Raw genomic sequence first — 23,801 nt, forward strand, 5'->3', positions numbered from 1 at the left:
CCGAAGATGTATTTAAACTACCGTATCAGAATTAGCAGCATGTGCTAAAACCAAGGGCTACTTCCAACTCCTCCTTCCTCGCTGCGCTGCTGTCTGACGTTCTACAACGTTCGTGTACTGGAAGCGAAAATGGACCATTTCATTTTGTAATTGGTAGAATCAGCAAGAACGCGCAAGCAGAAAGTCGCTCGTTCTGGCTGATCCTTCTTATTACAAAATGAAGTGGTTTGTTTCTGCTTCGTTTTCACTCGCCATATCTGAGATTTATTTGTAGTGGCGGAGAATCGATGTACTAGTAGCTCTTTTTAACGCGATTTCGAATCATAAGAATATTTAATCTTTAGGTAAGACTAAAGTTTTACCATGGAATGATGGCAGATGACTTTGAAGCAGAAACATGATTTGATTCATTTGTAATAAATTGTTTGTTATTATTTGACCATAGATAGGATCACCGAGAACGTGCCTCTTACTACTCGGTGCTTTCTGGCTGATTCTACCTATTAAAAATGATATTCCTTCGCTTCAAGGTCATCCGTCGTTCTGCGTGGTCAGTCTTTACGCATAAACGCCAGTTTCACAAATGGACAACAAAAGGCGTGTCCAATAAGAAAACATTGCTCTCACCTGCCATGTGTTCCAGCAGAACCGACTCTGTCGTCCCGCAGACAGTAATCTGGGGATTTGGCAACGAAGATGAGATCATTTTTCTGGTACATGGAAAGTTTGCCATTGGCGGGCATCAGTTTCTTTCTTGATCCGATGTGCGTCTGGACAACCTCTGTTGCAATCGAGTACTTCCTCTTTAGACGTTCGCCGATGTCGCGCAATCTAGGCAAGGCTCGCCAGCAAGTCTTGATATTGCAGGATCCAGAAACGCCATGACACTTGCAGTCTGTCTGCAGGCTGCTCCGAACTGCCTGTAATATGAGTAAAATTTGATCGAAGAACTTTAACTCTTTGTTTGACAGATAAAACGTTTCAGAATCAAGAATCTCTTCCTGGAGAAAAACAAAAAAATCCTCCATCAATACATTTAGGACAGTTGAAATTTGATGTAGTTGACCAAATTCTGTACCAGTGACGATAACACAAGAACAGTTTCAAGGTGGTAGAACTTAAACTATCAAAAGACTGAGGAGAACTTGAAAACTTCTCCTATCGGTATTATTAATCCTATGACATACAACAACATCTGAAGAGATTGTTAAAGAGTCTGTAGTTAGCACACTGAATGTGACTAGGAAGCGTCAAATCTAGTCTACGATAGTACTTGAAAGAAATGACGTCTCCCAAATATTATTGTATGTCAAGGGACTAAAAATATTGTAACAGAAAGTGATTTTATTTTTATGTTAAGTGATTAAAACAAGCCAAAAGCGTCTTTCTCGGTACAGTGTAGAATTGTTTAAAGAGTTAAAAGCACTTAAATCAAGTCTCCCATTGTGTAGAAACTTTACAATTAGTTCTATTTGCAATTGATCAAGGGGTTAAGCAAGTAAAACTCTTCGCTTTATGCAGAGAAGAGACTTTACAGTTGGTTCCATTTTTGATTGTTCAAGCGATTCAAACAAGTAAAACGCGCTCTCTCTCTCTCTCTGTAGAAAATAATTATACCATTGGTAAATCGAGTGAAAAGGTTATGTCTGTATAGAAGAGAACCAATATCAAATGGTTTCATTTACAGCTGTTCAAGGGATTAAAAATTAAGTAAAACGGGTCTTTCTTTGTAGAAAAGTTTGACAATTCGTTTCGTTTGTGTCTTTTTAAGGCATTAAATCAAGCAAACGGTTTTCTTTCTCTGTAAACTTGAGTTCCATTCGCAGCTATGCGAGAGATTAAAGTAAGTAAAGCAGTTCTCTCTATATAGAAGAGAAACTTTAGAATCGGTTCCATAAGAGTTTCAAGAAAGTAAAACGGTTCTCCCTTTCTCGAAGAGAAACTTCAGAATTTGTTTCATCCGTAGATGACGACGTGGTGTATCAGTATGATCTCTAAGAATAATTTCTCCAGCAAGTAGTCACGTCACGTGTCGTCGAGAGGAAAAAAGGGAAAAATGCTACATACATTTTATTCTACTATATTTCATTTGAATTCTATGCATTTGGCATATTTCGTACACAAATTAGAAAGCCTCCTCAGACTGTAAGTTCAGGATCAATTACCACAAAGTTTCTTTCAGTCACATGTACCAAGAATGAGGCATGAGGGGTTCAATGCCTTTTTTTTCAGTGTTACGAAATCATCTGAAAAATAGATCATTCTACCTGTTTTTTTTAAGGAGAGTAAAAAAAAAATCAGCAGAACATTAGAGCATTTACCTCAGCTGATTGAAAACAGTTTGCTTTACTTGAGTGCTTAAACTACGCATTTTATTGAAGAGTTACGTTCTTCAAAAAATCAGTAATCCAACGTCAGAAAGCACAAATATTGCAAAATATTGCAGACACGTGTTTCGGTGTTACAAGGAACACCTTTTTCAATGCTGGCTGGCAAGTTTGGCGGTAAAATTTTTGAACATACATTTTTTGTCAAAGCAATGTATATTTCATTATTTCATTTTAGGATTGCTCGAAAATCTTAAATATTGAGTAATTTGGGGTGGGAAATATAGGGTTTAATTAAATTTTACTAACAATTCTGAAACGAAAATTTCTACATCTTTGGCTTTAAATATCCACCCCTTTTTTTCATTTTAAATCAAACGCCTCCCAGAATTTCAATGTCTTTTTTAATTCAATTGTCTCTTGTATTAATATCTGTAAGCTCCCCCTCCCCTCCTTTTTTTCCATTCAGAATTCTAAAGTATGGTTAAAATAAGCACTTACCTTAAACTAAGATATGGGTCTCCAAACATTTTTACTCAAAGGTCACACAAGAAAATCCGCACATTTTCAAAATCTAAATTTCTAAAAGGGGGAAAGAAAGAACTTTACCCTGTTTTGGTGTCCCTTAAATTGAACCTGCAGGCTGCAGGACCGTGGGTTAATCAGACCCTGGCTATGATTAGAATCTGCACAAATTTTACAATGCTTCCAGATTGGTTTTACCCCAGCCATTAATGCTTCCAGGATCTAGGATAGGTTTACCCCAGCCATTAATACTTCCCTTCCAGGATCTAGGTTAGGTTTACCCCAACCATAGTTAGCGTATACACTCTCCCTTCCAAACACCCACGATATATATATATATATATATATATATATATTTACGAATCACTTGGTGAGTTTTCTTCAAAAAGACCTGAAAGAAAATATATTATCAAATAAAAAATGTCCTATTTTCAATACGTAAACATCCTGTTAACCAGATAAAATCTGTTCGCAGGCCGTAGGTAGGAGTGGAGACCCCTGAGCTAGAGCGTACACAGTCATCAAAATCACGGCTGTTACACAGAATTCAATTGCACAAAACTGGCGCAACTTCACGTTTTTCTAGCAGCCCGGTAAAGCCTTTTTTCTACTCCTTATCACAGCAGGAAACGTTCTCGCCATAACCGATCATAACCATTTTTTGCAGCCCCTGGCGAAGAAGGTGTCTGAGGGTGGGAAGCCGCGACGAGACCCCCTATTCTCTCTCTCACGTGCCATTGCCACCCATGGAGGCCCGAGTCCATAAATCAGCCCGCGGCTCGCAGGCCAGGGCAGATTAAATTATTGAGATTCACTAATTATAGAGCAAGTTCCTCCGGGAGTCTAATGAAGCTGACCCTACCGCCTGGACCACACGCGCTATCGCTCGAAAATTACAGAGGACGGCCGCTTCTAGTGAAGGTTGTGTCGCGATTGAGTTGTGCTTTCTCGCGCTGTGCAATCCCCCCCCCCCCCCCCTTCTGGTTCTTCTCTCTTTTGCCGCTTTCTTCAATCAGAGAACCACCTGCGAGAGGCATTCTTGACGTCGATCATCTTCGACGCTCTTTTGTGGTTGGGCAGCGTTTAATACGGCAGTCCCAATTAGTGAAAGACGTTTCCTTCCATCAGATTACGGATTAAAAATTTCGGATGATGACTTCATTTAGAAGTGTCTTGTCTTCCTTTGATTTCTGGATGCCTTGGAGATAATGGTTTTTTCTTCTATCAAAGGAATTGATTGTCGAGATCTGTTATTACTCTTACCTCTGAGGCATTGAGGTTTTTCTTTAAACCACGAACATTAACCTTCTGGGCGGCTGAACAAGCGGAATGGCTCGTTTACGAAAAATGTCATTTACGGTGTTAAACAAAAGTAATTTGATCTAATGTTTTTTTAAGTCGAATATGTCCGTTAACTTTTTTAAGTTTCGTCTTAAAGCGTGTGGAAATAGTATCTTGTCTAAATATCTTCATTAAGCTGTTTTTCTTTGAACCAATTTTAAACATTTTTGTCTACTAAGTGCCGTCTACGGTGGAAAGTGTCACTATCTGTCAATGATTTTTTTAAAAATATTTTTATAGCAAACATTGCCCATTAAAGTAATCTTTCAAATTCTCTTGTCTTAATAAAAAAAGAAACTTTTTTCAAGCGAAACAAAGATAATAAATATTGTATATAATAGCATGCAGTTTTTACTGTAAGTGTTAATCTGAATTAACAAAATACTTTTTTTTTTAAATTAATAGATGAAAAACTATGCTGTTATCTGCCATTTCTTTAAGAATTTTTATTCTCACATTTAGAAGTATGAAAAACTGGTGCAATTTGGTTTATTTCTTAAGTTATAAAAGTAGGAGCATATAAATAACGTTTCAATTTGGCTGCTTGTTCTTTACACGAATGAAAAATTGGTGTCGTTTGAGTGTTTCACTGTCTAATGTCTAATATTGAGTTTGGTTGTGTCGATTAAGTCAACAAATAATTTTACCTATTTCTCTCATAAACTTGTCTCGTTTATAGAAAAAAAGACGACATCACTTCTCTGATGTCGCTGCTTCAAACCATCTAATTTTACCAAAATAGGACAACATCTTGTATTATCGTTTTTCTCGTGTTTAAACAAAAAGCAAGAAATTAATATCCTGTGTAATCTTGTTCTTTGAATCGACTTCATTTCGTCTAATTTTGTCTTTTTAAATAATTTATAATCAGCTGCGAGATTTCATTCTCTTCTTTTATTGTCTTCATTGGTTGTTCTGATTAGATTGGAAAAAAGTAAAGTAAAAAGTAGACCGTATTGCATTTCCGTTAGTTCATATATCATTCTCATTTGGTGGTCTCAGAAACATTTCGTCAAATCTTCTTGCTCTCATTTTAGATTAAACATTTTAATCCATAGTTCTCGAGATAAAAATCTTAGGAATCACTGCTTTGTTCAATTTAGCAATCATGCTTTGTGCTTTTTTAACAGTTCAGAGCAAAATATGACTCTAGGTTAGGAGAAGGGACAAGGGCGGATTCAGGGGAGGGTCAAAGGGTCAGCTGAACCCTGTGAGAAGAATTTCATTATGATTATTATTAAACTTCAATTCTTTACATCCGAAAAAATAGTACATGGAATCAATGTCAACATTTTTTTTTTTTTGCTCGGTTCTGTAAGGTAGTTCTTTTTAGTGCGTCACAGTTCAAAGAATTGACTGGATTTGTTTACTGAGGTATTGCTATTTTGATTTCTTTGTTCATTTTCAAAAGCACAAATTTCTCTAATGAGCTTAACTTTTTTCCCAGTTCTCCCCCCCCCTCAAATCACATGTTGTGCGTGTCATGTGTGCATTTTCCTACTATTTATAGATGTAATCTCATATAACCAAAGCTTACGGTAACAAGACCAGCATATCTGCCGAAAGAAATGTGATTTTTGAAGAAAATTTGAGGGAATATGATCCATGGTTCAGGCCAGGCTGCGGCATTGAACATTTAGGGGGAGGGGAGGGGAGGTAATTTGAATGGGTTTTGACTGGGGGGGGGGGGAGGAGTACTCCGTAGCATATGAGGCGGTACGCTCTCCTGCATGGAATGATGGGCAACCCTGCTTAACTGCTACTTTTTTACGTAGGAATAATAACGATATCCATTGAAACTTGACCCCCCTTACAAAAATTTCTGGATCCGCCCCTGAGAAGGGAAATATTCCCTTTTTTCCATGAACAGAAGAAAACTGAAAAACACTTTTTCCAGGAAGTGCTTTTTGTTGTCAGAAATTTAAAGCAAAACTTCTGTTTTCACTTTTAACCGCTATGGAATATGGAACAATTAACGATTGTCGGTTAGTGTTGTCGCAACTGATTGTCTATGGATTATATAGAGGTGGGCAATGTCGTTCCTTTCAATGATCCGTTCATCAGAGGATCGTTCATTTTTTTGATCCGTTCATTCAACTCGTTCATTTAAAAAAGTTGTAGTTCGCAGGTCATCTCTCTACATGACATACTCACGTACATTCGAAATATTTCATTCGATCAGTAATATTCTTTGAAGGAAAAATAACTAAAATCATTTAAAAGTAAGAAAATATACCTATGAAAAATAAATCAACAATTTTTTTTTCAGGTTTTGATGTATAAAGCAGTTATATTAGTTCATTTTGTAAGATATTTCTCAGTTGCCGAACGGTAAGATATGTTTTTCATTCAAAAAATCGCAGTTTCTATTTTAGCATGTAACAAAATTAAATTATTACATTTTACTATGTATAAAAAATGCTCGCACAGATTAGAATTAAATAACGATAGAAACTCTTACTTTCTCTGCATCAGATAAAATTTGTTCCAATGTTCCAAGGTGATTAAAACGCGAATCATAATTGATTTAAACTAATTTCTGTCTAAAATATAGGTGAGCCTTCAACTGAAAATTCATTGTTGATAACAATCATTGTTGAACCTTGCTTTTATTTTTCAAGCTTTTCAATCTTATTTTGCTAGTTCAATTTCAACATTACATGTCTCTTCCAAAAGTAGTTCTACATGACAGCGATGAAAAGCCAATTCTAGGAAACCACTCTCGCAGGAAGCTTGACATAAGCCAATGGCGCAGTTTGGGTGGGACGGAAAAGTTATTATTACTATAATTCCTTTTTTCAGACTAATGTAAAGCCGCCCCTAATTGTTGCTCGCAGGAGATCTCTTCATTTTCCATCTCGCAGGGGAGGGGGGGGGGGGGGTCCGGCCATTCCCAGAATCTGCACTTGACGATGTTTTCTGTGCGAGAGAAGAAAGAGAACAGGTTTATGTCAGAAAAGTATTTTTAATTTTATCGTTTGCGCAAACCATGCATCATTTTTCCCTTTTGTGTCAGTTGAAGAAAAAAAGTGTTCTCACAATTAGCTTTTTTTTACTATCGCTTTATGTCCTGCAGAAAAACTTGAAAAACATCTCTTCTACCAAGCATGCTTGTCAATGTGCCAATTACGTTTAATTTTCCAGGAAATGAGAAAATGTTTGCCGTTTATTTAAAAATTGTTTTTTGAATTTTAATTTTTTAGAAGCCTGGAGGTTGATCATTATCTGAAAAAACAATTAGCCTTCTCTTCATTTTCAAATAATTGATAAATATAATACGTGTACAGAAAATAGATTTAAAAACTAATCTTCCGTACTGCTCAGTAGGCTGGAGCGAAAAAACTTTTTTTTTTTTTGGAATTCCATATCATCCAGGGTGAGAAGTTGTCCACTAGGACTAAACAATAAAATGTAAAATTTTAAATTGGTCAGATAAAATTTTCAGGCTCCGCACGGCAGACAACATTTGAGAAGTAATCCCAAAATAGCCTTTTTTTTCTTCACGAATACAATAATTTTTAATACCTTTTCAAATTGGCCAGGGTAAAAAACGGTACACAATGAAGTAAAATACTATGATGTAAAACTATATAACAGTCCGATAAAATCTTCATGCTCCGTCGAAGTTCGCATATTGAGCACAAAAGTTGGTGTTTTTTCATTCAGAATAAAAAAATTATCTCTACCTTTGAAATTGACTACAGTGCTGGTAAAAAAAAAAAAGAAAAAATTGCATCACCGTCGCATTTTCACAACAATCTGATTATGTGAGAAGTTTTGGTCGACCGATTAACGATGAATGTATGTGAAATTCTGCAAAACTTATGCAATAAACATATATGCAGGAATCCGATAATTGTTTACGTAGATCGGGGTTGTTTCCCGGCCAAGGCAAACTGCTGACCCCATGCTCCTTTTTCCATTTCTGAACCTACGTGTGAGTTTAGAGAAAAAAAAAATTACTTAACCCCATGTCAATTTAAGTCTAATGGCAGGATAAAGGTTTTTAAATTGTTACTTACCAGTTTTGCCCTATGGCACGGAGCAGAATCATCCTGGAAAATAATGTTTCGAACTGAAGTAAAGTAATCTCGGATAGTAGGAAGCAATTTCTCCTCCAAAATGCCAATATACACCTTATCGTTTACCGTTCCTGTACAAAGTGAAGCCCACCAACTCCTTGATCAGAAATACATCCCCAAATCATCTGGGATACGGGATGCTTGACTGTGTGTTGAATGCAGTCGGGATAATATTCCTCTTTTTTGCGGCGCGGGTGACGCATTTTTTTTTTTTTGCCATCACTGTACGGTACGGGTAGAAAAGTTATCTCACACGATTTAAACAATTCATACTACACAGAACGCAATGGATGACGTGACTCGCTATTTACCAATCTCACTTTCATTAGAATGAGATATGCTAAACCACAGCAAAAGTGAAATAAGTAGACAATCTTAATAGTAAATACTCAATAAACAAAATAGAATAAAGAAGGAAATAAAGCACGGAAGACTTGAAAACAAAAATGGAAATCTTAGATGAAACAAAACGCTCCTATTACTGCCTGTATTTGTATAAGTATAAATTACCATCCACCACTCTTTCTTTTTATTGGAATAATTTCTCGACAAATAAATTGCTTAAACTATAAACTATTTAGCATATAAACAAATTAATTCACATCAAGCATAAAGAAACAGCGAAAGGTATGTGGAACTCTTTGCTAAAAGTGTATGATGAACAAAAGCATTTGAATATAAAGATTTTTTTGCAAGGAAAATTGTGTTTTGAAACATGAAGTATCTATTAACGTGAAAGTATCTATTAACGTGTAGAATATGTAAAAGGCAAGTTGTTTGCCTCAATAAACAAACAAGCAAACAAAAAAAAGACATATTTTTTATCACGAAGGCATTAATTTTTGTAACTTTTTAAATCGTCCACGAGCATAAATGTAGTCGAAAAATACGTTCTTTAAACTAAAGCAAAAATAATAAAATATACCTAATATTATATTCAGATATGCTATTTTTCTCATAATAGCGAAAAGAAAGAATTTTTGTTACGGAGAAATGAATTGATATAAACTTACAATTTTCAGTGTTTTAAAGAGATATCGAAGGTTCTGCAGAAGTGAAATTTAAAGGAAGTTCTGTTTATTCATAATCTAATAAATTTTAACCAATAGTCACTTTTTAAATGAAATAAAGGAACTTTTTTTTAAATATAAAAACAGCTGTTTAGGAAAAATAGTGTGTCTTAAAGCAAAAATTTTACTTCAGTGAAATTATGAACACATAAATAAAATGTGGGACAATTTCAAAGTATTATGTTTATAGTTTTACAGAAAAAGGAACATGAGTTTTTAAAATTAACGTTTTGAGCAAAGCAGGTTTGAAAGAAAAATGGGGGCATTTCCTTCAATCAAAAGTTCTACTTTTAGTCACTGAAATTGTTAGAATAAGCAAAAAAACTTTTAGCCGGAAAATATTTTTGTTTCCCAACATTTAATTTTTCAAAATTTTAGAATTTTAAAACAAAATGTTTCATTTTGTGACGTCACAAGAGAAGACAGCTATCTTGAATCGGAGCGCGTGGTTATCTTTTCTGGTAATTTACCGCCTTTTGGTGATTTTTCACTGCAAGCAATTATAGCGGAATGTGAATTTTTAATTAGATAAAATATTTATTTGGCAAAGTTTGGAAATGTCCTGAAACTTTTTTCTGGTAACCATAGCGACGTGTTCACTAGTGACGTCAGCAACGAAAATTAAAACAGCGACTAAACGTTTAAGAGATAAAATAAGGCAAAATAAAGAAGAAAAAAAGTAAGTTACCTCATATTTTCGACCATGCCCTTTCAGAAAAAAATGTTTTAAAGCTGATGTGTGCATCACATGACTTCCTTTTACACCAATTTCATGTTATTTTCCCATTATTGGCTATTTTAATGTGATTCAATGGAAAACTCTCTAAATACAGTCGAACCTCCATATATCGAACTTCCACATATCGAAATTTTTTATGTATCGAAATCCCAGCAAATTTCTATGTGCACATAGAAAAATTGTTTCTATATATCGAAAAAAATCTCTATACATCGAAATTTTTTTCGAGACATTCGTAGATTTTTTTTCCACTTCAGACTGTTTGTCTCATGAAAAATGAAGGTTAGGGGAGAATATTATGTTCATTAAATGTTGCTACGAAACTCAGAAGGAATCTGGGGCTGAAGTGTCACACCCCTAGATAGGTCGTTGTTTCTTTCTGGAGTTCTTAAATTCCCTCAAGTTTATTTCAAATCTAAGTTGTAATAACACTGTAAAATCAGTTTCAAGTTATCTCTTTTATCTGTTGATTGTCATTCCTAGTCTTTTTAGCTTCAGTAAAAATCATTCAAGTTTTCAAGTTGAGTAGATTGATTTTTTACTTTTCTCTCGATTACATTGTCAAAACGAAACTCCCCTAATGTTGCGGATCAAGTTAATTGCCGAAGAATGAAGATGTATGACGGCGCAAAAATGTAATTTCTGTTAATTTTTAATTATAAACTTTCATTTAATCCGATGCTCGTATTAATTAGAAATTGGGTTTCATACACGAAAATTAGCTTTAATTTTAGTATTTTAGTAGATTTGTACGATAAAATACGATTGTTTCTATACATAAAAATTCCTATACATCAAATTTTTTTCCAGCAATTTGCTACTTCGATATATGGAGGTCCGACTGTATCACCAACAGTGGCCAAATTGAAACCAGATTTAAAAAAAAAAAAAAAAAAACAAATTTGTCGCCAAGATGGTGACAAAGCTTGGCGACTGAAAGACTGGCGATATATCGCCAAGCTCCCGCCAGATTATAACACCACTTGAGTTTGCATCGAAATTAACAATGATTTCCCCCCAAAATGGTGCATAAGACCCCTTTAGAAACACCCGAATGCAACCAAAAGAAGAGGTGCACAACTAGACCTCTCTAGGAGTCTACGCACCAAATTTCAACTTTCTAGGACGTACCATTCTTGAGTTATGCGACATACATACGCACATACGTACATACGGACGTCACGAGAAAACTCGCTGTAAGTAACTCGTGGATTGTCAAAATGGATATTTCGGGTGTCTCTACGTTCTTAGGCACTTATCCACGTGTGGTCGAGTCGAAAAAAAAAACTCAACATTCATTCGGGGGTGAGGAAAATGGAGATTAGGGCCGATTTTGTAGAGAAAATTTTTTCGCGATTACAATACTTCCTTTTTTGTAAAAGTAAGTAAAAATTGGAAACAACCTAATTGTACGAACACTTTTAATGCATTTCTGCCCCATTAGTAGTTAAATGCAGTTACTTTTAATCTACATAGAAATATAAATTAGGCGTCATTTGAAAACTCCTCCTAGAAAGAAATCTACGTTTTTCATATTCATGGTTTTTTATGGCTAAAGGCGAATAAAGTTAAAAAAAAAAAATTCCTTCCAAAATAAAATTCAGTCCAGAAATGGTTATAAGAAAAAAAAAAAATCATTGTCACTCACCCTTCTTCCAGCCTGGTTGTTGTGTCTGTTGACGGTGGCTTCTACCCTTTTTCTGACGGATTTTTGCCGCCAGGGAGCGTCCGCAAAATTTCTTGCGAACTTGAGACCGTGGCGGACATTGTGCCCGCAACCACCCCACTTGAAATCTCCGTGTGGGGGCTCGTGAGGCGCGCCACCACAACCACACGAGTCCAGTGAGCCATCACTACACGCACGTGCTATAGTGTGCGCTGCTGAGGCTGATGCTAGGGCGTACACGTATGCTTGTTCACGAGTACCTAAAAAAAATAGGAAAATGCATTTATCGACAAATATTTAACTAAAAAAAAAAAAAAACGGAACAAACGATGTCGAAATGTCCTTCGTATAACACGGTTAATTCGTACCGTGCTATATCAAAACTGTGTTATACAGGATTTTTTCATTTAAATTATTTTTTTATTCAATTTTATGCATTTATATGCATAAAAGAGGGCAATACGTGCGTGTGTATTGAACCCATGTTGTAGGGGAGACTGGGGAAGTTTGACCCCCCCCCCTATCATTTTCATATTTAAACACATTTTTAATTGATGGGCACCGAAGGGCAGCATGATATTAAGTCCAATCAAAAGCGTTTTCTATTTTTTTAGCCGAGTACAATTAAGAAGAAATCACGTGTGATAGCTTTTTCAACTCAAAAAAGAAAATTTTCGTTGCAAGTTCATCTCCTCTATGCGATTTGCCATTCACTTTTTCAGAAGTAAGTTGCATTATTTATATACTCTTATTAATGTGCTAAAAGTCTGTGTACTTTTAAAATTCACAATTTATTTTAATAGGTTTTTATTATATTTTATAAAATGGCTATTAATGGAGGTTTGACCCGAGTCAAACTTCCCCATTTTATTTCATTTGATGGTGTAACATTTTTAAAACGATGAATTTTATTTTATTTGTTTTAAGCAAGATTGTGTTTAGTCCAAATGAAATAAATGTTTCTCTTATCTTGTAATTAAAGTCACTTTACATAGTACAGATAATAATCATTTGAAACACTTCCTGTTTGTGAATAATTCTGATCAAACTAAACACAACTAAAATTTGCTCTCTTTTCTATTTTGTTTAATGTACTTATTAAGACATTCAACCCATACAGGCCCTTATTAATCCAATTCACAACTCGTAATAACTAAACAGCTGCGCCTATTTGCAAAAAAAGGCTTAGAAAAGTCAAAGGAAGTAGAAAACGGATCACATCTAGAATTTTTAAAACACCCCTGTCAAAACTGAGACAGAACAAATGCATAGTATGAAAAAGAGTAAGAAAATGTCTAAAAATATTTTTAAAAAGCAAACAGTAAAACGAAGATTACACTTGTGCTCAGACAGTGAGTAGAAACGTAAAATGATCTCAAGTCACTAAAAAAATTTATGGATTTTCTTTTGATATAATTGTTGCTTGTACCATATAATAGTAGTAAATAAGACATATGAACATTTCAGTATAGCTTTTAAAACTTTTAACCTCTGTTGGTCAAACCTCCCTTATGGTGGGTCAAACCTCCCTCAAGTGGGGAGGTTTGACCCAGTTTGGACACTCTTGAAAAATCGCTAAAATAATAATAATAATAATAATAATAATTTAAATAAAAAACAACAATGTAAAAAGTTGCTCAGATATATTTCCTCTCGAAAAATGTCAACTAAGAATTTTTCTTATGGAAACTTAAAAAAAAAAAGAACTTTGTAAAAAGTGGGTCAAACCTCCCTAGTTTCCCCTATCGAAGCAGCGTTATACGAAGCTTTGAAGTAATGTAAACAAGGCATTGTTTACCATGTTACATCGAAGTCAAGTCTTAAGGTGTAAACTTGGATAAAAGCTGAAATTTCCTTCCAATAAAACATAAAACATAGCACGCTAAATTTTTTTTAAAAAATGAGACAAAAAAGACAAAAACTCAGTATTAACTTCATTTACAAAGAACATAAAAGAAACAGAATTATTCTATTGCTACAGTTATTTCATTTATCGTTTGCCAAATTTAGTTTAATGTTATTTTTTATGTTTACCACCAGTAATAACCACCAAACCTCAAATATACTATTTTGGTTGATAATTACTAGCGAAGAAAACATTGTAGTATAAATCTAAATGATGTAATTTGAAAAATATTTATCGGTAATTTGTTGTTTTCATATCCCAAGTAAATCAAAATTCTACCACCGACGACGATTGGAAAAATTTACTTTAGCTTTTCTTCAAATAATCATTGATTGATTGAAAGACATGGATAATTGTCTTCAAATGACTCAATAATCGATCATCTTCAGTTGTTTTGCACTTGAACTGTAATGTCTCACTGAATCAATGTTTTCGAATTTTATCACAGCCATGAGGAGAAAACGTTTTCCCTGCGGAAACAGTTACCATGAGGTTAAATGTATTTTATAGTCATGGTTTAAGATGCATGGAGTTATCTAAACAGTATGGTATCATAACTTTCTTAAAGATTGTGTTTTGAGTTTAAGCAAGGTAGGGCTTAGACATTTTTCTAGTGTAAACGAGCAAATATTTTGCACCCTTTCTGATTATATAAAATATTACAGCGGATATAGATTTTATTCATACGTTGGTTTAAATATCAACAACATTCGCATTCCTATACTCATTACCTTATTTTTAAAAACCATTAAAGACAATAATTATAATTAGAAGAAAATGGGCCCAAAACAGGACCAAAGCGTCTTCAAAAAAATATAGACCAAATTTACCTTACTAGAGATTGAACATAATAAAACGGATAAAATATTAGATTTTTTTTTTGCTGTAAGTACAATTTAGTTTTTAATGAATGATAAATTAAAAAAAAAAAGAAAGGAATATGGAGGAAAGTGTAAGATTATTTACTTAAATACTTAAGATAACTTGCATTTTTTATGCTGAATAAATTAAAAACTATTTTGCAAAGGACAGTATTTAAAGGAAGAACAATATATTTCATAATATGACTAGTATTGAAATTGACATCCAAGTTTAAATTTTAGACAAAAATTTGTATCTTCAGATAAAAGTGATAGATAAAATGCTTCTCTAATAAAATATTTTCGATTTGGTTATTAAAAATATTATTCTTTAAGTGAATAAATAAATGTTTTAATTAATGAATAAATAAATAAAGTACTAAATGGAGGAATAAATAGGAAAATATTTATTAGCTATTAAATTAATTAGTGAATGAATAAGAAAATTAGTGAATAAATAAATGAATGTTAATGATAATATTAACTGCTGAATAAAAGAATAAAGTAAATTATTTCACTTTGTCCCGCATGACCTTCATTAATTGCATTAAACATTTAGAATCAAAGCTTGTCTTTTTATTAACTAAATAAATACTGCACTGAACATCAGTAGATCTCAATCAATATTTTCAACATTACTAACGACAACTTTCCCATTTTGTAACAACAAAAAATATTTTTGATACGCTACAAAATATTACAAAGTAAGTAACAAATTTAAAAAAGAAATTCCGCCCAGAACTAAACTAGCCTACTTTCCCGTATACCAGTATCGACTTTCTTGCATCTAATCAATATTCTCTAATTAGCTAAGACTGAAAATTATGTAAAACATACCTTTTTAACATTTTAAGACAATTTCTAGAAAAAACATATGCCTCGCTCATCTGAAGAAATAGATACGTAAAAAATAATGAAACGAACAAATGAAGTAGTAACACCTTTTAAATAAAGCAGCTAATTTTTTTTTTTTTTTTTTCAATAAAAAATGTTTGATCGTTTTCAAAAATAATGAAAAGCAACAAGCCTACTCAAAAAAAATTATTTAGCTTTATTTTTCGGGTAAAACTGTAGCGCCTTGGTTTTTATTTTCCCCCCGTTGCAAAAAATAATAAAAAAGAAAAATAAATAATTATTAAAAAAATAATTTTCATCATAAAAAAAACCTGCCTGCGCAGCTCTCTATGTTAAAACATAAAGAACTCTGAAATTCGCTTTATTTTATTTGCCCTTACCAAAAACAGAATACAAACGTGAAAAGTTTAAATAGAAAATAATAAAAAATCATATCAACAATAATTATTCCACAATAAAAACCAGGGCTGCGGAGTCGGAGTCGGAGTCCATCTGATTTTGGGGGAAAAAAGTCAGAGTTGAGATTAGAAGGTTTTAAATTCAAAAATAGAGCTCGGAGTCAGTGATTTGCCCTCAAAGTCCGCAACCTCTTCCGATGCTTTCATAGTCGGAGTCGAACTTATTTTGGGATAAAGGAGTCGGTGTCGTGAGTTGAAGACTTAAAAATTCCAAGAGTCGGGCTCAACCATTTTCCCTTTGACTTTACTTTCTGCCAAAGCTGCGAGTCAAAGTCGGAGTCAGGAAATCGGAGTTCGACTAATTTTGGGGTACAGGAAGTGGTGTTGACGGCCCTAAAATTCTAGGAGTCGGAGTTGGGAGTTTGTTCATTATTTTCCTACCTATTCCACAGTCATGGTAAAAACATTTGCTCTTTGAATTCATTTCATTTTGATTTAGTCACTTTTATCTCTCACTCGGGTCAATGTTAAGCTATGGAATATTGTATTTTAATTTTTATTAGTAGCTTTTTGTTTATTTCTTGAAACCAAAAATTGAGAATATATTCAGAATCAACATAATTTTCTGTTTTTTTTTTTTTTTGGTAACCAAAAAATAATTTTTCACACTTTCGTTAGTGTTAAAACTTTTTGAACTGTTCAAAAAAATCCTTAAAACATAAATAAAAAAAATCTGCTCTCTACATGTTCCTCATCAAGAGTTTTTTCCAGCGTAGTTTGTTTGAAGAAAATCCGTTTTTGACGAGATCTATATTTGCCTTAAATTTCCCCGTAGAAGCTAATGTTAAGATTTTTTGAACTAGTCAAAATTGGACCAAAATTTGTTCGAATCAAAAAGTGAAATATGGGAATGAGGTGTAAAAAAAAGTTTGCTCGAATTGGGATATTCACTCAAAAGTTATTAGAGGGTGGGGGGGGGGGGGGGGGGTACAGACAGATGGACAGACTGACCAACAGACAGACAGACAGACCAACCGACAGACACACATTTTCCCCATCTCAAAGCCCTACTTTCTCTAACTTTTAGCTTTTCGATATTCATTTCATTATTTTATTTATTCTGGCCTTTTTTCTTTTGCGGTATTTTAAAGATGCATTAAGCCTTTCAGGCTTTTTTCTTCTTTCTTTTACTTTTACATGAAAGTAGGCTAAAACTGGCATGTAAGAGGCAACTATTTTTTGGCTGGAACCAATCGCATGCTTAACAACATAGTCGAAATAATACTTTCAGATAGATGGTGCTTCAAACAGAGTAAAATATTTAACCATTTCCCTTTGGTCCTAATCCCCCTCTTACGTTTTAATGATCAAGCGACATATTATTAACTGCTATAGCCAAGAAAATGAGCAAACATGTTCTGTTGTTTTACTACTGAATAAAAAATGTATGGTTTCTTCAGCTCTCTTAAGCTATAATTCTGTCGTAGAACTCCATAAGTTAATCGAACGACTAACGATCAGACGTGCGTGGGACTCCTGACTGTAAAATACGTTTAACCACATGGGAACTGTTTCCGCAGAGAAAACAATTTCTCCTCGTGGCTGCGAAAAACTTCGAAAGCTCTGATTCAGTAAGACATTAAAGTTACAGTGGTAAATAATTGAAGATTACATATCATTCACCAAAATTTTAAGATAATTATTGTCCAATAATCATGCGACAAGTTTTGAATAGCTATACCAGGAAAATGAGCACATATTTAATGCTATATAATGAAAACTAGATTATATCTTCTCGCGTTCTGCACCCAAGAAACACCATTTAAAAAAGTGATGAGGTTATTTCAAGTCTATTAATCCAGCCATAAAACCCTTGTCCTAGGATTTTGATAAAACTTGGTGTCCTTAAGTCTATATTGGAAAGTAATCATGTGCATTTTTTCTTTCCTGTTTGGTTGGGTTTGTATTTTACAGCCCCTCAAATATTTTGATATTTTGAAAAAAAGTATCATTTTTTGTCATTCACTAAGCCTGATCTGTTTGCAGTTGTACATCTTAAATAAATTATGTCTGACTCAGAAATACTTCAACCTTTCCGAAATTTCACATAATTGCTGACCGAGGCTTTAATAAAAAAAGTTTGAAACCTATATAATTCAATATTATTTGAATAGAAAATAAATAAAACATGACAATTTTTAAAGGTGGCAAGAAATAGCTTTTTACTTTTAGATCAAAAAAAAAAAAAAAAAAAAAAACGAAACTTTTATATTGAATTTCGATTGGTGTTTGAACCATCCTCAACCACATCTTCCTACAGCTTTGTTTGAGACATATGTATCCCAATTGTAGTTAATAGTGGGACACACTGCTTCACTCGTAGTAAGAGACTTCATTAATGAATTTTTAACCCCATCTATGGTTGAGGCAAATCCAACCTGGAAACATCGTAATGCTGTGATTAAGATCTGCGTGCCCTTCAGAATGCTGTCAGGTTAGGTTTCCCTCAATTATAGGTAAAAGAGAATAAAGCACAGTTTGGTTTCACGATTGAGACATATATGTTCTGTTAGTACGCAGAAAGTTGTCAAAGAAATTATTATAATTTCTGTTAGCACTCAAAATCTGCCGAAGAACTTTTGAATAACTTAATATAGCAACGAATTCTAGATTACTTCTGAAGGAAGATTTTGTTACCTTTGACAAGATCTGGAGTGAGGTTGGGCGCGGATTTGATGCTGGAACAGTTCCACCTCCTATCTGTGAAGGCAGCGAGGCACACATTAGTGGTGTCCCTCGATGCTGCAACCAGGTGGGGCATCACTTCCAGGTGCTTTAGACACAGGGATACTTGCCGACCTTTCAAAAGATGCTGTTTCTTAGCTAGCAGGCACTGCGACGTCTTGTTCCAGCCCTGTCGCCACTTCGAAAGGGCTCTGCAATGAAAGGGAATAAAAGACAAAAATAAGCTATTCTGCTCAATATCTCCTTTTTTTAAACGTGTTTAGAAATAATATTTAATATTTTCTCTGAAATTTTGATCATACTCCTGGAAAATTATTTTACTACAGAGTGGTTCCGTTGCAAGATAAATTATTACCATTGGTGATTGTATAACCATTTGCTTTTTACAGAGTGACAACTGTGGACCAGAAATGTAAAACGACCCAAGTCCAAAAAAGAAAATTTTTCCAGGAGAGCCGAAAATGGAAAACACTCAAATCTGGTAATCATTCCGTTTTTCATTTTACTCTTCCGTGTATGTAGTCAAAAACATCTTACATATTAACCTAATTTCCTTCCTTTTAGCTTCTCTTAATATCCCTGTTATTTTATCGTAAAAAAATAACTACTTTACTTATTTATTTTTTACCAATTTCTTAAATGCTTGAAAATGTCTCATTAATATTATTATAGAGCAATAATGGCACTTAGGGAGCTTTTCACTTCACTTGGCATGACGCATGCAACCAGAGCGATCTTACTACAAACGTTATCATTCTCTACATTGTTCATTCTGTTCTGTAGAACATTTTTCAGCAAAAAAGATTTTTCGATTTTTTTTGGGTACTTAGTCCGTTTTCTATTTTTAGTTTTCAATCAATGAGCTAGTTGAAAAAAAAAAATGTTTTAACAACTTTTCATCTATAAACGACATTGTAATGAAACTTGGCGATTGAAGTTAGTCAACCTGGGATTTTTTAAAAAACGAACATGGGTACTATTAAATACACCGCCAGCTCGGTCAATTCCAGCCGAGGACTGCAGTTTCGTGCTTATTAGCACTCATCAGCCCGGCATAGGACTAACCGAGCTGGAGGTGAAAAACCTCTTAAGTAAGCCAAGAGTGCCAAACAAACTGGTAGCTAACATAGAATTAGCACTGACCAGACGAGTGACCGAAACAATGGTTCGGTTCAACCCGAATATTGCTGCAAGGCAGGTATATTCAGCCTGCCTTATCCCTGGCTATAGGGCGGTAACTTACTGAATGGGTACTATTGTTCACTTTTCGATGAAAATGCTAAAAAAAAAAAAAAAAAAAAGTATTTTGAGCGTATATAGATTTAGCAAGATTAGATATTCGGACCATCACAGCTTAATAAATTAAATATAACTTATTCTATCTGTAAGATTCTTTGAAACAAGATAATCTGAGGATTTTTTATTTCTGCGAAATGGATCAAACATTAATTCAATATAGCACGAAATATTTTTCAGAACTATTTTAGATATTATATTACCTAGTACTATCGCAAAACAAGAATTAACTTAATAAAGACATAATTTAGGGCCATTCCACGGAAAACGGTCATTTTGTCCCGCACGTGACGCCTCATATATTTTATTAAATATAATACTTCAAAATATTAATGAACAATTTTTTTCTGCTTAACAAATAACAAACTCATGTATGATTTGTTATGTAAAAAATTTCGTCATTACCCTTTAAAATTATTACCTTTTAATGAAATATCTGAACTGTCACGTACGGGACAAAAGGTTGATTTTTTTCTTCGTGGAATGACCCTTTACATTATTAGTCTCATCACATTACCTTTGTTTGATTAACGTTTTTACTTTGAATCAAGGTCTAATGATATGAACGAAAGTAGCATGTAAACAATTGTTACGGTACAAATGAAGTTAGCAGTGGGCTTAAGATCATTTTGTGCCAAATATTTCTCTACAGTGAGCGGGAAAGCTAATCCAAAGGTTATTTGGTAGTATTATTTATTTTTGACTGCATTTTTACCAAGGAGAGACAACGGATGAACTAGATGCAGATCCCTTCATTTTGCAATAGGTAGAATCAGTGAGAACGCGCCAACAATAGAAACACTTTACTGCTTGTGCGTTATCGCTGATCCTCCTTACTGCAAAACGCAATGTTCTGTTTCCGCTTCCAGTTCAACAGCCATCTCTTCGTGGCACAACTATACTTTATTCATAACTTCCAAATTCAAGTAGAAATATCACTGCTATATCATATCGTTCACGACGATTAAGCGAAGTTTCTAGAGGAAGTTCTATTCCTGTTTTTAGTATAAAATAAAATTGTGTGCTACAGACGTTTGCTCAAATCGTCATGCACAAAACATCATATTTCAGCATCTGTAGTGTATTTTACATCACTTTATTAAAGATCTTGACTATTATTATGTTAAGTTGCGACTATCCTCTAGAAATTTTGAAGACAATGCCAAAGTTTAAAGTGTCCTCTCATTATGTCTACGAGAATCATATTATTTTGTATAACCAAAAAACTCACAAAATTTAAGATCTGAATTTGGTCTCAAAGTTGAAAATATGTTAATCCATTGCAATAATTCTTTGCTAACGGCTGAAATATTCAAATAAAAATAATAGTAATAAAGTGCATAACTTGCTTTTAGTTTGTTTTTGTTTATAGTTTGAAAATTAACAACTTACATTTCGAGTTCATGTACTTGGTAACACAGAACTCGTTTATGAACTGACGTTCATAAAGTACAAAAGATAAATAAGTTAAAAAATAAACAAATGAAACACAAATCTTATAGTTGCTACGCTGCTAGTAACCTTTACCTATACATAGTAACCTTTATTGTTGTTGTTATGTTCAGCACAACAACAACAACAACAAAGATTACTATGTATTTTAAAAAGTAATAAAAAAAAATCCCGTGGCGTTTTACGTTATAAATACAGTAAGGTTTTTTACAGTTAAGATGAAGATAAAAAACCTGGGAATTAATGCTGACAGCAGACTTTCTTCTTTGGCTATTATTTGGCTGAAGTAGGCAATGACGAGTCGCTCAAAGAGAATTCTAATGACTTTTATAGCTCAGTGTGATTTTCTATTCCTTCCGCGCAAAATACCTACTAAACTTTCGGTAACTGTCTTTTAGGTGAAACTCGTTATCTTGAGAGGACTATCAATAGACTACTGAAGCTAAGTAAGTGGTTCACTGGTGTTAAAAATGTTTATGGTGATATTTGTTCTTACTTAACAGCTTAAAAAGTTTTCCATTGAAGCATAAATTTACGATTTTGCTTCCAAATATTATTACATGACAGTGGCGCAGTGAGAAATTTTTCTTGAAGGGAGGATGGGGGTTGTCATACGAAATTTTTCGAAATTGAAGGTCGAAAAGCGCATTTTTAGCAGGACTGTGGAGTCAGAGTCGGACTGATTTTGAGGGTAAAAGAGTTGGAGTCGGAGTCGTTAGAAAACATGCCGACTCCGACTTCTTTTTTTCTTTATTTTTTACTGATTCTCCATACATTTTTGGAAAAACTGACTATTAATTAGTTCGATTACATGTATAATGGGCTACTACTAATGAGAAACTAACTACCATTGGCAACCAACTGGCTTGAGTGTTTATCGAACGTTCTGTAGTCGCACCCTAGTTTGCTTGTTTTTTTTTTAACTTTCTTTAACAAAAAAGCAATTGCCAGCAAACGGTTTTGTTGCATAACATCTTCAAGTAATCACTTCCAGATGTTTCACGTCTTTCCTTCGATCTCTGTGTTATAAAATAGTAAATTGCAGTTAATCTTAAAATCTTCATATTAAGGTTAAATCTAAAACAGCTAATAAAATTAAAATCAAAAATTGAGCGAAGCAAAAATATAGGTATAGTAAAAGCTATTCGTACAAAGCTGCATATTACCGCATTTTGTGTAAAATTTGCTCCAGACGTACATGTACCCGGCCTCTCCTTGTAATATAGTGCCCTATTTCCGTTGACATTTTATTGATGAAATGATGATTGATGAAATTTTATTGATAAAATATAATTTAAGATTTATTGAGAATTTTATTCAAAATTAAAGCATTTATATTGTTTTCAAACTCTGAAATTAACTTGGGGTGTCGTCCACTAGATGGGTATCACCAAGGAGGGACCGTCACCTCTCAAGAAAGATTTTTGATTTTTTTTCTCTCAAGTTACAGTTTTTAAAAATTGGGAACACTCGATTTAATCAACATCTACAGTTGGCTCTCTGTTTAACGACTTTCAAGGGACCACAAAAATCGTCTTTAAGTAGAAATCGTCCTTAAATAGAATACTTTTAACACTATAGTGGACCATCTGAGACCGTGAAAAGCCGTCGTTGAATAGAGAAAGTCGTTAAACAGAGAGCCAACTGTATATGTTAAACATTAAAGAAGAGCGAATAAATCCTTTTAAATTTTTAGAAAAATGGGATTTTTGATTAATCTCACTTTTAAAATCGTAACTATTGAAAAATTTGATTTTCAAATTGAATTTCAAACGTATGCATCTAGGTTTACAATAAAAAACAAAGTACGAAATTTTCAAAAATAGAAATTAATATTTAAATCTCTGTTTTGAAGTTTTCCCCTTCCAATGAAAAGGTGGGGGAAGGGGAATTGGAAAAAAATAAAGAAATAAAAAGCCGGAGTCAGAGTTGGGAGTCGGACGTTACAAAATCCAGGAGTCGGAGTTGGAGTCGGCCATTTTCTTCCGACTCCGCAGCATTGATTTTTTTTGGCCCTTGCATGGCGTGTGTTCTTATAATTGTTTTATTTCATATATGTGGGGGGGGGGGGTAGAACCCCTTTCCCCCGTTTGGCTACGCCACTTTGTAACAAATCCAATAGTGATTTTTCAATAACATTTTGCATTATAACTTTGGGAGTTTGACACAAAATAAAAGTTTTTGGTGCTCACATTTTTTTTTCAAATGCCAGTGAGTCTTTAGGTAGTTAGACCATTAGAATAACTGTATGTTAATTTCGGTGAAACGAAAGCCTAATTTTAGAGCTTATACAAAATTTTAAGGGGGGGGGGGGATCTTTATCGATGTCATACAATATCTGATGATTTCACGAAAAAACCAGACACTCCCCCCCCCCCTTTTTTTGAAGTACAAATTTAGTAACAAAAGAAATAGTCTTTAGAATTGAGGCATGCTAATATTTAATGAATATTTTTGTGCTCTGTATTTTTTAGAATGGAAAGGGGCGAAAACTGAGCAAAGCTTTTCAGAATCTCCCCTTTATCGATCCGAGATTAAA

At 33.9% G+C, this 23,801-nt stretch overlaps 1 protein-coding gene across 1 annotated transcript in view; it reads right to left on the reverse strand.

Moving 5' to 3' along the window:
- LOC129227611 (protein Wnt-11b-2-like) overlaps window positions 1-23,801 on the reverse strand; it is an 81,425-nt gene that overhangs the window by 8,988 nt on the left and 48,636 nt on the right. Inside the window, exons 2-4 of the mRNA XM_054862199.1 lie at window positions 18,467-18,705; window positions 11,733-12,010; window positions 628-920 (exon numbers count right to left, since the gene is read on the reverse strand). Coding sequence (XP_054718174.1) covers window positions 628-920; window positions 11,733-12,010; window positions 18,467-18,705 — 810 coding nt within the window. The remainder of the gene's footprint in view (window positions 1-627; window positions 921-11,732; window positions 12,011-18,466; window positions 18,706-23,801) is intronic.

This window comes from Uloborus diversus, chromosome 8, assembly GCF_026930045.1.
Source record: "Uloborus diversus isolate 005 chromosome 8, Udiv.v.3.1, whole genome shotgun sequence".
NCBI classification, from domain to species: domain Eukaryota; kingdom Metazoa; phylum Arthropoda; class Arachnida; order Araneae; family Uloboridae; genus Uloborus; species Uloborus diversus.